The 17,248-nt window shown below is 44.9% G+C and overlaps 1 protein-coding gene across 1 annotated transcript in view; it reads left to right on the forward strand.

Annotated features, from left to right (window-relative positions):
- The window catches only part of LOC139050186 (pancreatic triacylglycerol lipase-like), a 44,205-nt gene that overhangs the window by 12,676 nt on the left and 14,281 nt on the right, over positions 1-17,248 (forward strand). Inside the window, exon 3 of the mRNA XM_070526393.1 lies at positions 13,257-13,406. Within this exon, the coding sequence (XP_070382494.1) occupies positions 13,257-13,406 (150 nt within the window). The remainder of the gene's footprint in view (positions 1-13,256; positions 13,407-17,248) is intronic.

Genomic DNA, 17,248 nt, shown 5'->3' on the forward strand with positions numbered 1-17,248 from the left:
GTGCGACGGTGTTCTCCGGCCCTTCCAACTCTAGGGGGCCTCCTCTCTGCTGAAAGACTTGAACGCAAGAGTGCGCTCAACTGGGCTGGTTGGCCAGTCCAAATTCGAACGCTGAACAAATAACAAATATAGTCACTAAAGTCTACGAAGAATTGGCAAATGGCCAACTAAAGAGTGGAAATATAGTGAGCTTCTAAGTGCAATAACGACAGAAATACGCAAAGAGAAACAACATATCCGGTGGAAAGGAAACAAGAAACTGAAAAGCTGGTGGAATAGGGAGATACGAGAAGCAATCGTCCAACGACAGAAAGCATACCGAGAGCACAGGCAGCCGATGAAGGCGCAGCTGCCACAGGATGAAGTAACCAGTAAATGGGAAATATACCAGGAGAAAAGTATGTGGTTTCAGTCCTGGTGCAAGCAAAGTTAAAAGGTGAAAGTGAACGTTGGTTGTCAGAAATACGTGAGAAAAAGAAGGCCGCACCTAGAGTATTTGGGAACCACTTAAACTTATTAGGCAGGAAGTCAACAACAATACAACAACATATCCTAGACGAAGATGAAAACAGACTGGAAGGAGAAGCGGCAATAAATTACATCTGAAAAATAACAGCCGAATCTTTCCAAGGCAATGACAAGGTTGTATTTGGAGAGAAAAGGCGCATGAAAGAGACCCATGTGTAAAAAGAGCTGGTGCTGACAAATTTCAACTGGAAGCAAGCCGAAGAGAACATTACTAAGCGCACAGCCACAAGGCTATACGAGGTTCTCGTTAGGCTGATTAATAAACTAGGACCAAAACGTGAGGAAGCTCTGGTGAAAGCAGACGCAGAAACTTTGAACGACAGACGAATGCCAGCCAGTTGGAGACAAAGTAGAATCATTTAATTTGTAAAGGTTAGGGGGAGAATGATAGAATTCACTCGTATAGACTGTTGACCACTGCATCGGTAACATACAGGTTAGCAATGCAGACAATCAAATGAAAGCTTCTAGCTTGGGCAGACAATAATGAAATTTTCGGAGAACTTCAGAATGGCTTCAGAATTGGTAAGCGTCCAGATGATAACATATATGTTCTTACTAAGTGTATTGAAATATCGAAAGTAGAAAGCAGACCGTTATATGTGGTCTTTTTAGACATTACAGGAGCCTATGACAACGTAGACCACAACATTCTGTGGGATATTCTGGTAGGGGTAGGCCTAGGTGACGATTGTCTACAGCTTTTCAGAGAAATTTACCTAGAAAATACTGTTTTCGTTGAAGGGGAAGGGATGAGAAGCGAGCAGAAAGTTCTTATTAACAAGGAACTGAGGCCGGAGTGCCCTTTATCCCCATTGCTGTTTATGAAGTACATGGTGAGGACGGAGAGGGTGCTAAAAGGAAGATATATCGGCTTTAATGTCTCATGCAAAGAAGGCGGGTACAGTAGTAGAACTGCAGCTTCCAGGGTTATTTTATGCGGACGACATTGCGTTGCTTGCTAACACGCAAAGTCATTTCCAACGTCTGGCTAATATCTGTGGACCGGAAGGCAACAATTTAGGTTTGAAATTTAGTGTTAGAAAATCAGGTGCAGTGGATTGAAAGAGAACAGTGACGAGACAGTGGCAATACAGGGCCAGGAAATACCCAGGGCAACAGAATATAAATAACTTGGCATATGGATAAACGAAGGCAAGAGATATATGGAAAAACAGAAAAAAATAACAGTGAAGGGGAAGAGAAATGGCAGCCATAATGAAGCACTGAGCGCTCTAGAGATACAATAGGTACATGGTGCTCCGCAGTATGTAGAAAGGTGTAATGGTTTCCGGGTCTTAGAACAACAGAAAGCTGAGCTAGTTGGTAAGGATTCATTATGCAAAAAAGCGTTACGTTGATGATTACCTGATTTTCTGCAACAGGGAAGAATTCGATTCCGCTGCTACCTCAGTAAGTGAGCGATCTAAACTTTATGGGGGAGGATTAATGTTTACCAAGGAATTTTCTCAGCGACGCGTAATTCCGTTTTTTCACAATTCCTTGATCTTCGAAGGAAATCATGTTTCTTTGCAGTACTCCCGAAGATCTTCGAAGCTATTGCTAAAATTTCATTCCAAGCATTAGTAAAAAACGGAATTGCCATGTCGTGCCTTAAGTCTTCCCTCATCAGATCCTGCATGCACAAAATGAGCGCCAGTTTTAATGCGCAGGTCCGGCGCCTATTAGAAGCAAGTTATTCTAGTGTAGCGGTGGCCACTGTGGCTGAGCGCCTAAAGAAGTCTGCTTCGAGAGGGACGGACGTGATTACAGAAAGCAGTAATAGCAAAAAAAGACTAGTGGCTATTCTGTATATTCATTCAGTGTCACACAGGCTTAAAAAAGTTGCAAGTAGATATGATGGTAATGCTGCTTTCACTGCTCCCAATAAGCTAGGTAAGATATGCGCTGCCGTACAGAATAAAAAAGATCGGGCAAAAGGCAAAAAACGAACTGTTATTTGTCCAGAGAAGCACGATAAGAATAACAGCTTTACTGACTGTCGTATGGGTGTGGTTTATAAGATTCCCCTTAGCTGTGGCCAGATCTACGTAGGTCAAACGGGACGGTGTATCAATCAGAGGCTAGTGGAACATAAAAGGTCGTTAACCGGTCGATCGCCTTCTAATCTTTCGCTACATTGCCGAGATTGTAACTGCATTCCAGAGTTAGATGAATGCGCGATATTGTACAGGCATAAGAATGAAGATACGTGTCTTATAGTAGAGGCATGGCATATCTATAATGGTGGAAGTGCGTGCGTGAGTCACCTTTCGATTACTTTACATAAGGAAGAGATTAAGTGCCTTAACAGGTAGACGGGCACGTGTACCCGACTGACACGTGGTGTTACCATTCCTGAGCATGCGCAGATGAGTTTTGTGTCTTCTTTTTTCGCCTCAGTGCTCCCGTCAGTATATAGTCGGCGTTCGTGTTGTCCACTCCTCTACTCTCTTGTGTCCTGTCTGCACGCCTCACTTCTTTTTTGCATAATGGTTTCAGGACTTGCTTTTGGAAATGCGGTTGTTTGCTTTAGATCAGGTTTAAATTGATGGCAACCAAAGGTCAGTGGGTCGCCTCGCATTGGGCGCTCAGGGGAAGACTACAAATGAACCTGTGCAGAGTGATGTGGGCTGGACTAATTTTGAAGTGATGGAAGCTCGCAGTAAAATTGAGTATGAGGAATGACTGAGGAATATGGAAGAAAGTAAAGGGGCTGAGAAAGTGTTGGGGTATAGGTACAGAAAAAACATTGATTCAAACGGGAGGAAGGGAACTAGGAATCTTGCCAGCAAGTATGCGGCCTATAGAGTGGGCTACAGAGCAACAGAGCAACAAGGAACGTCAAGAGGAAAGACAGAGAAGCTGGAATATTCTCATGGGCGGCGGCAAAGGAAAAGAAACCTGCCATGAGCAGCTACTTAGGAGAAAAAAAAACAAAATCTGGAAAGAAACAATTTATGATAACTCAAAGAAAAGCTCATTAATATTCGAAGCAAGATCGGAATGCCTTAGAACACGCACCTATAAAGCGAGATATAAGAAGGAAGAAGCATGGGCTTGCTGCGGTAAAGCTAGGGAAACTATGGAGCATGTTCTAATAGAATGTGAAGACGTCTACCGTGCGGTTGATTTATAAGTATATAAGATTATGTTCCAAGTTCAGCTGCAGAGTTCTCTTGCAAAAAGCTGCGTGATCAGCTTCACGATGTCAAGAAAACCGCGACAAGCAGTAGCACACGAGTGATACAGAAATCAGACACAGAAACAAAGTTACAGTCAATAAAGAGAAAACATTCACCAGTTATACATACAGAGCCTAATAAGCTTTGCACAAAAATTTAAATAATAAAATCGAAATTGGAACACTGAAATTCTCGTACAAACCTTCAATATTAAATAATAAGAATAATGAAGCAAAATATAAAACAAACATAAAATCACATTTCAACAAAATATTTCCGCAGCTCAGCTTTGGTATATACTATTGTGTGTTTTACGTGTTTAGAACATGAGGCAGGTTGTAAGACATTTGTAATTTGTAATTTGTGCGAAAACGTCGTATATTTCATGTATTAATAGTTCATGTGTGTATGTGTCAAAGATTGGTGGTGAGGGAATTTGCACTCTCCGAACAGCAGGGGATGGGGCGACAACAAACCCACCCCGCGTGCGTTTAGTGAGGGTTTGACTGCTGACCGGCGATAAGGTCCACGCCTGATCGACCATGAACCAGAGGCATGAGACGGGAGGCGACGTAAAACACACACATTCAATTTAATAAGATAAAATCATGCCCGAGACATAATGGCAAAAAAAACATGCAAACTTCCAGTAGTGGGTCCTAGCTCGCGGAAGGCGTGCAGGTCACACAGCACACGCCCTGACGCCACTCGCACGACACTAAGCCCACCGTGGGAACCATTAACACTCGCGAAATAACAAAAAAAACCCGCGACACAAATGAAAAATATACGCGACTATAAATACGGCAAACACTACACTAACAGAACATACAAAATTAACACGCGATGGATAAACGAATAAAAGATTAAACGCGATTAGAAAAGAGAGTCCGGCGGAAAGTTCTGAGAGCGGCCTGGAACACGAGGCTTATCCGGGGCGTGCTTGCGGAGATCTCGATCTGAAGAGCGTCGGGCTGCTGGTACCTCGCTGCCGAAGATCCTGACGGACTTGCACCGTCTGTCGGTCGAACGGCGAAGACTTCGGCCTGGAGGTTTCAGCCTGCCGACCACATCTTTAGCTGTCGCCCGGTGCACGACCCCTCTCCTTCGTCTTCCAAGCTGCTCTGCCGGCTCGCCGAGCCGCCTCGTCCCTCCGCCGCGCTCAGGCGACAAACGTGACCAAACAGGTCGTGTGAGCTCGGGACAATGGGAAGCTCTCTTCCCCATCGCTGTGCAAGCGGCATTGTTGTTGCTGCGGCAATGGCGGCCATCTTGAGAGGGGCGTGTGCATGCACTCTGTGACAGTATGTTAGCATGACGCATGTATATATAAATACATTATAAATATAAATATATACATACATTCTTTGTAACAACTTACAGTGGCATAATTGGTTGACCCGGACAATGTTAAGTGCTTCAAAAGCATACTTGGAGGTAGTTGTATTATCAACATTGGCGATTATTCGAACAATTTTCTTTTGCAGTACGAGAATCTTATTTATGTTTGTTTCGGTCATTGTGGCCCATACTAAATTGCAGTAGTTAAGGCGAGAAAAGAAAGTGCGTAATAAACTTGTAATTTACATATCAAAGGTAAAGTTTCACGACATCATGACAAAACCCCGCAGACGGAAGAGAGTTTCTTACAAACAATGTCAGTACGGGCATCCCAGTTTAAATAACAGGAAAAATATAGTGCAATATCTTGTGCACTTCAACTATTTGCATTCAATGATCTTGAAAATGAAGCATGCTTTGCGGTATTATCAGTTCGTTCTTTGCGCGAAATATTGTAGCCTTGGACTTTGTAGGATTAATTCCTAACTTATTCATCCTTGGCCACCCTGATAATTTAATTAATAGGTAATTACATTTCACCATTAAATCGTTAAGGTTAGGTTCTGACAGAAGTAGTGTGTTATCATCCGCGTTTATCACAAAATCAATGGAATGATCTATGCTAACAATATCATTCATGTTCGTATTGAGCAAAAGGGGTCCCGTATGCTCCCCTGTAGGACACAACTGTTAGGCAAAATGGATGAAAGCTCATTATCTATAGACACCGACTGGCTTCTGTTTTACATGATATCCTTCAAGCAATGTGAGTGGTCTACAACGGTTTCCGTACACTTTATGTTTGTTAACAAGATTCCTATAATTTAAGCAGTCAAAAGCCTGACTAAATTCAATGAATAGGCCCACTGTACACAAGTTCTTATTATTATTGTTCAACATTACTTCCTTCATTGTTAATAACGCTGTTTCTGTAGATTTACCAGTTATGAACCCTAATTGTGACTGAGATATTACCTTATGTTTGTCAAAAAACTTAATTATTCTTCAGAAAATGACTTTTTCCATACCTTTGGAAAACACAGGGAGTACTGAAATCGGTCTCTAATTTGTTGGTACATTTTGTTCACGCACCCTTTAAAAATGACAGATACTCTTGCAGTTTTCATTGCCTTGGGAAAAACCCCGCACTCAAATGCAAGATTGTCGATGTGTGAAATTAAGGGACAAATTATGAATGACAAATATTTCAACGGTTTCATCTGCATGCTGTTGGTATGTAAGGCGGGCCCACTAACGCTGGCTACTGGCCTTCTTGAAGCCCTCGGGTTCAGCGAGAGTGGTGGAAAAGTAAACATGTACGCAATAGGGATTAGTAAGAGGCGATTGGAGGATTGGTGGAAGAAGAGTAGGGAAGCAACAAAAGACTGAGGCGTACAAAAGCACAGTTCACAATAGGGGATCAGAAAATTTGGTTGTGGGAGTTCATCATGTTTTTTTTCTTTTTATTGTTTAACCTAGGTCGGACATTAAGCAGTATAATAGCCAGAGCTTGGTGGCGCAACCCACCACCCCGTTCCAAAGGGGACGCTCATAACATCCATCCATCCATCCATCCATCCATTCATCCATCCATTCATAGTGCATGTTGAAGGGGATCGAGCAGCGCAAGTCAGCGCTGTCTGTCGTCAGCACTTTAGGTTCTGACTTTTGCCTTCACAGTTCGAACTTGAACACAATTACGTCGCACTCTATGTAAAGGGATATGTATGTATCGATGGATATGATCTATGTATGGATAGAATGGATATGGCTATGGATATGGCTCTCAGGAACGGAGGAAGCCTAAAAACAGTGAAGAAGAAACTAGGAATTGGCAAGAATCAGATGTATGCTTAAAGAGACAAAGCCGGCAATATCATTACTAATATGGATGAGATAGTTCAAGTGGCTGAGGAGTTCTATAGAGAGAGAGAGAGAGAGCAAATGATAAATGAAAGGTAGGGAGGTTAACCAGAACTGAGCCCGGTTGGCTACCCTACACTGCGGAAAGGGAAACGGGGACGGAAAGTTAAAGAAAGAAGAGAAAGTCCACTAGGGATATCGTTCAGTCACTCAGTCCGGATTACAGACGCGGCATCAATCCTGTATCTTTCAAATATCGCAGCAGCGCTTTTGTGGCCTTTTGTAGCTGCGATATGCCAGCCCATGGTCCCAAGATCTTGTTCAAGGTGAACGGTCTTCTATCTAACTGGTTGAGAGCTGTGCAGAGATCTTGTCTTTCATTTTCAAATGATGGGCAGTAGCACAGTAGATGGACTATAGTTTCTTCGACACCGCAGGCATTGCACTCGGCGCTATCACCCATTCCAATCAAAAACGTATATGCATTCGTGAATGCGACGCCCAAGCGTAAGCGGCTCAGCATTGTTTCCTCATTACGCGGAAGCCCTGGTAACAGCCGCAGTTGCATAGATGGATCGAGGAAATGCAATCGATGTTGCGTGAAATCAGGTGTGTGCCACTTCTCCAATGTCATACGGTGCGCTAGCTTGCCTAAGTGTTGGGCTGCGTCAGTACGCGATAAAGGTATAGAAACAAGGGTTGCTCGTTCGTGTGCTTTCTTAGCAGCGTCGTCAGCGAGGTCGTTGCCGGAGATACCGCAATGGCCAGGCAGCCACTGAAACACGACGTCGTGCCCTTTCGCAATCATGTGATGGTGAATTTCTCGTATCTCCGATACGAGTTGTTCACAGGACCCGCGACGAAGAGATGACAGAAGACATTGTAAGGCCGCCTTTGAATCACAGAATATTGCCCACTGATTAGCCGGTTGGTTGTTAATATAATCAACGGCACCTCGAAGGGCAACAAGCTCCGAACCGGTCGATGTTGTCAAGTGCGAAATCTTGTATCGGATGCTTAGTGATCGTGGTGGTATAACCACTGCCCCGGTGGAGCTGGTCTGGGTGGAAGAGCCATCCGTATATATGTGGTCTCCGTCAAAGTGGAAAGTGTGCAAACAATCCAGAGCTGCTTGCTTCGAGGCCAAAGTAGGCAGGTCGGTCTTCTTTCTTATCCCTGGAACCGTAAGACGCACTTGAGGTTGTTTTAATCCCCACAAAGCTGAGGTTGAACATGCTGATGGGGTAATCCCCGACGGTAGGGAGGCACGATACTTGTTGACCTCGTTTGAGAAGGATGCCTGTGGTCGTCGTTCCGGCTGACAGGCAAGAAAGCTTGATTGAATCTGTGAAATATGATGAACATGGGCCCTAAGCGAGTCGGTGCTGATTTAGGTCGTGATCGGATGGTCTTGAGCCATTATAATGGTTCCTGCTGTTGAGGCGCTCCGCGGAAGGCGTAGGCAAACACGTAGTGCCTGTGCTTGCACGCTCTGAAGTTAGGAGTTCTATAGAGATTTATACAGTACCAGTGGCACCCACGACGATAATGGAAGAGAAAATAGCCTAGAGGAATTCGAAATCCCACAGGTAACGCCGGAAGAAGTAAAGAAACCTTGGGAGATATGCAAAGGGGGAAGGCAGCTGGGGAAGATGAGGTAACAACAGATTTGTTGAAGGACGGTGCGCAGAGTGTTCTAGAGACACTGGCCACCCTGTATACGCAATGCCTCATAACGTCGAGCACACCGGAATCTTAGAAAAACGCCAACACAATCCTAAATCCATAAGAAAGGGGACGCAAGACTTAAAAAATTATAGACCGATCAGCTTGCTGTCTGTTGCCTACAAAGTATTTACTAAGGTAATCGCAAATAGAATCAGGAACACCTTAGGCTTCTGTCAACCAAACGCCATCTTCTTCTTCCTGTAGACGCTGACAACGGCCATCTACGATGCAAGTGCGTGCGGCGAAAACACGTGTCATCATTTCGTCGTCTTTTCTCCAATACGCCGTTGTCCTCTTGAGGGGGCGCATGAACCTGCGCGCGTTGTTTAAATGTTTCTGCCTTGTGTCAATATTGTGCTAAATATGGCAGACCATGATTTCCGGTGCTCTGCCATAGCTTGGGAGGAAATTTCGAAAACTATTAAGGAGCTTAAATTGATGATACCAGAAAATTCGCCCGAATAATTTTGCCATGTTTTCGCAGGAAAAATGTTGCGAGAAAAAAAAATAGCAGCTGCTCTTGTTCGCGCCTACCTCCCCCTCCCCCCCCCATCCTCCCGACTTTCACGTGGCTTCAAAAAATTATTTCACATCTGTTTTACGTACCGCTCAAGCGGTGGAAACACTTTGCTCATAACGAATGCGCACAACCGTGAGAATTACTCTGACGTAATCACATTCCTAGCTGGGCCTCTCACACCCGAAAAAAGAATTAACCGGTAAGTGCCAACAATAAGACGCCATGCAATAGAGGGTTATAAAAAGCACGCGTGCTCGCTGTCTAGGATAAGCAGGGAAACTTCCAATGAGTTGTTGTAGTTGATGATGTTACAACGCCTATTAGATAATCGCGAAAGGGGTGGTGTCATGCCAGGGGGAAGAGGCTAGGACACAGCTCGCCCTTCAAGTGAACTTTGTGCGCGTGTGCTACTCTTGCTGATATCGTCGCTTCGCGCTGTTAGAAGGCCCTGATCGGCCGGCCAGTCGATGCTCGAGCGGTACTGTTAAAGAATCGGTCAGCTGTACCTGCTTTAAAGGGAAAGAAAAAATATCTAGTCTCACGTCTCATTTATTCGCTTATACACAGGTACGCAATCCTGCACAGGGCGCAATAGGTGCCTCGTCTGCAACTTTCGTTGCGATGTAAGTTTGTCTCCGGCTCACCTTCTAAACAGAACACGTTTCACCAACACTGAGACAACAGTAGCTATTGAAGCAGTTTGTTCACAGAAGCCCAACAAGACTAGACAACGGAGAGCAACCCCGCGAAAGTTTAGTAATATCTTAATGCAAGCCTCAGTTTTCGAATTCCTACGCACCTTTAGCTGCAGACAGCGGTGCGCATCAGGTACATGGGTTTGTTGACCGTATTGAACAAAGGGGATTCGCTATAACATTAGAATGTACCTCTGCAATAGCAGCGCGGAAGGCATATGGGAAAGCAGGAAAACAAGGTGTCGGTGAAAGAATCACACTTATCACATTGAATGGCGAGGGCTCACGAAGATTATAAAACATTTATTCTTATCGTCTAATGTGCGATATCACAGGCATGATCACGGCGCCCATACTTAAAATTCTTGCTTAGCGCAAGACACGCCTGTATGATTGGAACTAACTGGAATGTTATCGATGGTTCTATGCGTTGTCTGTTGTCGCCGAAGCTTGTGTAATCTGATTGTGTACGTGACGAGAATTGTGCAGTACTTTCTGGAAGACACGCGGACACCTCTGGAAACTTTGGTGACTCATGTATGAATGCCGACGCGCTTGACCGGCAGATCACATTCAGACGACCGCCAACTATGTTCGCCACCGTAGTTGTGCTTTGAGTGTAACTTGCTTTCGTGGGCACAGGTTCTCGCAATAAAAGTCGTTTCTGTTACTGAGAGTTTCGCTAGTGTGTACTTGACGGTCATCACCACGTGGCAATATCATTGCTGTTTCACTCGCATTGAAAAAATAAACTCGCATGCACATGTGTGTTCACATACTACAGGATACGCAAAACTCAATGTTTGCGATGCACCATCCATCACGCGCAAGCCAGCATACGAAATTAAACATGAACGTCAGTTATATACCGGATCTATTCCTTAAGCCTGTCCTGTTCGCTCGCCGAAACGCTTCCGAAACCGCAATCACGACTTATCATAGCAAATGTAACAAATATTCTGAGGTGGTAGCCATTAAAGGACATTGTCAGTTACATTTTTAAAATCACGAATAAATGTTTCGAATCCTTGTTTTACTTCATGAAGCAATTATGACGTCGGCGTCAATCTATGTTAGGCGTCGCGAAACTATGATTGCCCGGCGCTGCCTTCGCAATCATCGCAGTTTCATATGTGCTTTGTTCCCACGCGCACTTTCTACTTATCAACAAAGCCTCATGTCACAGTACCTTGGGTACCTGTTCGCAAAAAAAGAAAACAAAAGTACAAACGTTGTAGAAGTTTTTAAATAAAAGGACATTCTGTTTGCCCGATGAAAGCTTTGCAGTTGGTGTACCATATATTCCTTTCACGAACTCTTAAAACGACACGAAATCAGGCTAATTGGCAATGGTTTATGTTAGATAAAATGTGCTCGTGCGAAATGACTGAAACACATAAAAGCAACAGAGAATTAATAAATCGAAGGCCGTGCAGTGGCGGAAATAAAGGTAGACTCAATACATATCTGCGTATGCTCAGAAATGGCGCCGCCTAACGGCCAAAGTTATCTGCTTATAAAAGGTATCTGTGCCAGCTCATGAAAGACTACGCTAGCCTTCAGTCAGTGACATGGCCTGGGCCTACACGAAAAATAGCTGTTTAGGCATGATATTTCATAATTAAGTAATATAAGGCGAACTATACGGTCTTCAAGTGAACAGTTCATATATATATGTATATATTACTTTTCCGCATTTACCTGCCACGTCATTCCTGCGAACGCGTGAGCGTCATGCTCTTCCTATCCGTTTTCCAACACACCTATGTACGCAGCAGCGGCGCAGTACGCAGCAGCAACAAAAGCGGCGAGAGCAAAGACGTGCAAGGAGGAAAGCGGAGAGGAAGGTGTAGCACAACTTGGCAAAACCATGAGACGGAAAGCATGGGGGGGGGGGGGGGGTGAGGAAGGGCGAAAGGGTAAAAAGAAAACCGTAGTGCAGCGACGATGGTTACGAGATGGCGTCAGAGTAGCGCACGTCGTTTGGGAAGTCTGTCGGTGGCGGCTGCTGTAAATCGCACTCACGCGTCACCCACACGTTGGCTCTCTCGATCTTCAGATTAGCGAGGCAGTCGCGCCATACTTCCCTCCGTTTTCAGCGTGCCGTACGAAGTGGGTTGTCAGCGCCAGCCAATATATTTCGAAATGAAAAACACGTATTTATTTGCGCTCGAACTTTGCATTAGGAAGCACCCATCTCGTCGGCGAACTTTCTTTTTGTTTTGTTCTTCAGCGCGCCATTTGAACCAAAAAAATTTCATAAACGGCGTGCCTGTGTATATGTGTATTGTGTGTTCCTTTACACAAGTTGCTGCCTTTTGTTCACCCTTGCGGGCTCCTTCTATGCTCTGCGCTCCGCCACACTACTAGAACTGCGCTCTCTCTAGCTAGAACAGCGACACGCCCACTGGTGCTGCGCAGCAATAGTTTTTCTCCCAGCCTCACTTGTCAGCTACTAGTACTACTACTCTACTAATCACCATTCTCCCACTGCTCTCTTCGCCCTACAAACATGAATATCCGCCTTCTTCTTACACGACATCGTTGCCTGTCAGGGGGCTGCAACTCTGTAATAACGCACAGAGAGTACATACTGTCACCACACAGCTTTTCTGTTTGACATATCTTTAAGATATTCTGTTTCTTTTTCGTAAGAATAACCAGGCCCGTTGTTGGCTGTCTTTACTATCAGTGCCAAAGAGCCGCCTTTTTTTTGTAAACCACGATTTAGATGGGCTCACTGGCTCTTCGCCTTGCAGGTATCGTTCAAATTCTTTTGGTTTGAAAGATAACCAGAATACTTTATTTAAATTCTGGTGTTTTGCGCCAAAACCATGATTTGACTAAGAGGTACGCTGTAATGAGGGATTCCAGATTAGTTTTCAGCGCTAGGGCGATCTTTAACGTGTTCCCAATGTACGAGTCATGGTTGTTTTAACATTTGAACTCCATCGAAATGCGGCCGCAGCGGCTGGAGTTCGCTCCCTCAACCTCTTGCTTAGCAGCGCCACACCATGTGTGAGCGTGCGTGCGTGCGTGCGCGCGCGCGCGCGTTTGTGTGTGTGTGTGTGTGTGTGTGTGTGTGTGTGTGTGTGTGTGTGTGTGTGTGTGTGTGTGTGTGTGTGCACGCGCGCGTGTGTTTCAGGACGTAATATGGCAAGCAGTGCAACAACGCGTTAAAAAAATTAGGGGAGCAGAACGACACGCAACGTCCGTGTCCTCTGTTCTCCCATTTTTTCCCCGCGTTTGCGCTGTTTCAAATATTAGGCCATGGTTATTCAGCACTCATATGTGTTTATTTTCCGATGTGCCTCCTTGAAAACTTGCGCTTTTTTTTCAACCACGCATCTATAGCAGTTCACCACTTGCACAAATGTCGACTCCGCCACTGCGCAGGAACTGAAGGACCGCTTCCTTGTTCGTGGCGAGTACAACATCATCATGGTGGACTGGGGCCGCAAGTCGCAAGACCTGTATGGCCGCGTAGTTAATCAAGTGGTTCCTGAAGTGGGACAGCAGCTGGCCGCCTTCATTCGCGTCGTTCAGGTATAGTGTACTTCGATTCACGTGCGCGCCTTGGCCAGATGACGCGTGTGCGTTAGACGCATGGAGGAAGGAAAAAGATAGGCATACCCCAACGCCATTTAAGCGAAACCTTGCGGTGCAACAGTGTTCCCGCTCTGCAGGCAGAACAAACGCGCACCGAATAAAAACTACTGGCATAGCTATTGGCAACGCAGCGTCTCAGCAAATCTCGTTCCTTGCTCCGTGATCTCGACGCAAAAGGTCACGTGTTGGACCACCACTGTGTCTTCGCGGAGCGCTAGATTCCCACGGCTGGCTGCGTGACGTAATGCTCCCTCCTATATTTTTCCTTCCCCTATGGTGAGACCAATTACTCACTTCTACGCCTTTAACTAGAATTAGCCCTGGTAAATAAACGAGCTCGACGCGCAGTTGACGCGGTGACGATTGTGTTCGAGGGAGTTGCAAAGAGTTGCTTACTAATCGTGACGCGCTGTTGTAGCACGCTGACTAATGAAATTACAAGGAACTGTGCGTGCGCGCACTTGTTCGTTCTTTTTCCTGGCCTCCAAGATAACGCAGGGCGCCCCACGCGGAGAGGCCATATTTTGGGCACAGAGTTAACTCTGGAAATTACTACAGGGAATTTCGGCGCTAGTCTTCGCGGGCGCGGAAAGTGCGGTGGTACATTCAACAGCCAGAATTCAAATCATGGAGAGAACATGGAATTTTCTAAACACTCACTGTGGTAGCGTTGTGACGTTGGCGTCGCGCTGCTAGCTCGACGGCGGGCATCAAAAGCCGATGCCAGCGGCCATATTTTCAGGGATCCATAGTGAGAAAACGCCCATGTATCCTGCGTTGGGTGCACATTAAAGAGCCGCAGGTGGTCACACTTACTCTGGAGTCCCCCATTATGGCTTGCCTCATTATGATATTGTAGCTTTGGCATGTAAAACCGCAGAAGTTATGTAACTCTATTTCTCTGAACTTCGTCCTTCTGGCTTCATCGACATTGTCGATATCAAATGTAATGCTTATCTAGAACATATTCTCCTATAAATGTCATAGCCTGTGACGCTTACTAGTGTCTGCTGAGCCTAATTGCCTTGTGATATTTATAATACCATAAGTATTTAGAAATTTTGAGACAGAGAAAAAAGAACAGGGCCTTCATGGCCCCAAGTACGTAAGTTACACAAATCCATGCAAATAACTACCAAGTCAGATCAAATTAAATCAAATTAATTTCGCATCCTTACATAATGTAGGCAGCACAGACAAAAAGACAAGACCAATTCAGCTTGACAAGGGTGGGGCGCCCTTTGAAAATTTGTTTACAAAATTAAGGAAAACCAGTATTAGCAACAGCAATCTGACATTGTTGGGTGGCATTATGCAATAGCAACAGAGGAATCTAAATATACGCTGTGAACAAGTGCAATTCAAACTGTGTAATACAAAAACGATCATCATTGTTGCAGAAGCAGAAAGAACGATGTAACTGGTTAGAAACCAAGTGAATTTAACATGAACGGTAATGAGTAGGAAAGTGCTTGTGTTCCATAATTTGTGCTTGTGCGTGGTATCAATCATGTCGCATTATGACGAATGTTGTATTTTTTTCACGCTTTTTAATAAGTTGGATTGGTGTTTATTAAACGTACTTGCTCGCTTTGCATTCCCGCAAGGTGACGTTGCAAGAGTAATTGATTGAATATTAAGTTTACTGGACAAACTTCAAGTTTCTTAAAGAGGGTTCGAAGTGTGCGTCACAGGCTGAGTTACTCATTCAAATCCTTTACGTTTGAAAGGTAACCAGAATAATTTCGTTCAATTCTGGTGTTCTGTGCCTAAACCATGATTTGATTCAGAGGTACGCTGTAGTGGGGGACTCCAGAATTATTTCGACCACTACACGATCTTTAACGTGCCTCCAACGCACAATGCGGCCGAAGCGGCCGGAATTCGCTGTCGTCAATAACTGTGGCGCTTCTACTTTGCCGATGCATACTTAGGCAATTTTGCGGATGATGAGCACTCAGTCAATTCAAACCAAGGTGTTCATACAATAAAATAGCGCTACCCTTCACACAGCAAGGGAAACATTAGCTAAGTCATGCGAAAAAAAAGCTAGCAAGAAAAATTCAACATACTTAAGCGACGCATCGATCATGCAGTGCCCATTGATGGCAAAACGCAAGATAAAAGGAAAGAAACGTCACGTGCAGCCTTTTCGTGTAGTAGAGAAAGTTTAGTATAGTTTGGCCCTGTAGTATTGCCCCAGACATTGTGACAATAGTTTAGGTGTGGCAAAAATAGACAGAGTTATAGACTAACAATTTCACGTAAGTTTGAAGGGAAAAGCGTACCATGCCCATTGTCAGCACGCCACATTTACATTTAGTACTTCTTCTAAAAAGCTTTATGCTATTGTGTTCGGGTTTTTGCTACGCTGCTATGAAGCGCCTTATGTGCTCCCAAATAAAATACATATTTCTGCAGGGACAATCGCGGAGAATTCAAACAATACTGCTCGCTCTCTTCTGACCGATTATTCTCCCTACCAGTAGAGACAACGTCACAGCTCTCTCCTTTTGTTACAGACCCAATGGCAGTCGACAAATAGGCCGCTGCAGCAAGCGTGGGAAATTCAGGGGTTACGGTGTAATACAACAGTGTCGTCAAAAAATTACCAGACGAGGCTATGGTGCTATTTAGTTTAAAGCACAGTGGTTCAGCCAGCATGTCAATGAGTGCCAGACAGTTTTCGCCTAAACTTCATCCTTCTGCCTATACTCGGTTTTGTTGCTTTGCGAGCCGATCATTTTCATCAAAATATTAGGTTTAAATGCTACAAAATTCAGTATGATTATGCGTGTGCGTAGACTGTTAATGGCTTCTGCGTTTGGAAAGATACAATATTTACGAAACTCAGGCCGATAAAGGAAGCGTAACAAACAAAGTTACAACAATATCTGAAGCCACAAGCGCGAACATTAGACAAGTCCATTCGGTAACGACCATTCGCACCCTATGGGAAAGACCATATCCGCCGAGTTTCATCTAGCAATTTCGGTAGTAAACGTTGCAACACACATCAAGTAAAACTGCCACCGAAAATAAAGAACTTAGCGGGAAAGGGAGAAAGAGAAATAAATAGAATGGTGGAGGCGGTCAAAACGCAAACGCTACGTGGCTGCTCGCCTCTGATGCGAGCAAAGCAGGGGACGGCGGAGATGTCACGTGGTTATGTTGCTGCTGTTAATAGAGACGATGTGAGTGAGTCTGTGTTGCTGATAGTGTATAACCACTGCATTTGCTGACGTAGGCAGTGTGCGGTAGCGCTATAGACAGTGGCGATGGCCGATTGCGGTTACTGTCCTTTTTCCCGCCCTATAAAAATACCGTGTAGACTCGCGTGAAGGCCACACTTTCTTACCACAATTCTGACGAGTGGCGGCCCTTGCACGGGAGCCAACCTTCTTGTCAAAATGGCATGGCAGCAGCCGGCGGCTTGAGCACATCGCGGATCCGCGGATGTACCATTGCATCAGCGGTCACCACGCTTGTCGCGCAATCTAGCAGCGGCAAGTGGAATTACGCAGCGCGCGAACATTTAGCGATGCGTGCGCGCGGAATCGGGGCACCAAATGCGATTGCTTCTTCTATAGAAATTTTTTCCCAAATTTGAGGCTGCCAAGTTCAGAGTACTACCCTCACACGGATACATCCCTTCAACGAGTCTATATGGTACCTGGAATAAAAAAATCCAATTCGTCATTGCTCCATACTGTTACGAAGTGCGCACTTAGGGAGAAAATGTCTATGTCATCACAAAAGACCTAGCAAGAAAGATTACA

The sequence above is a fragment of the Dermacentor albipictus genome, chromosome 9, assembly GCF_038994185.2.
Source record: "Dermacentor albipictus isolate Rhodes 1998 colony chromosome 9, USDA_Dalb.pri_finalv2, whole genome shotgun sequence".
Classification (NCBI taxonomy): domain Eukaryota; kingdom Metazoa; phylum Arthropoda; class Arachnida; order Ixodida; family Ixodidae; genus Dermacentor; species Dermacentor albipictus.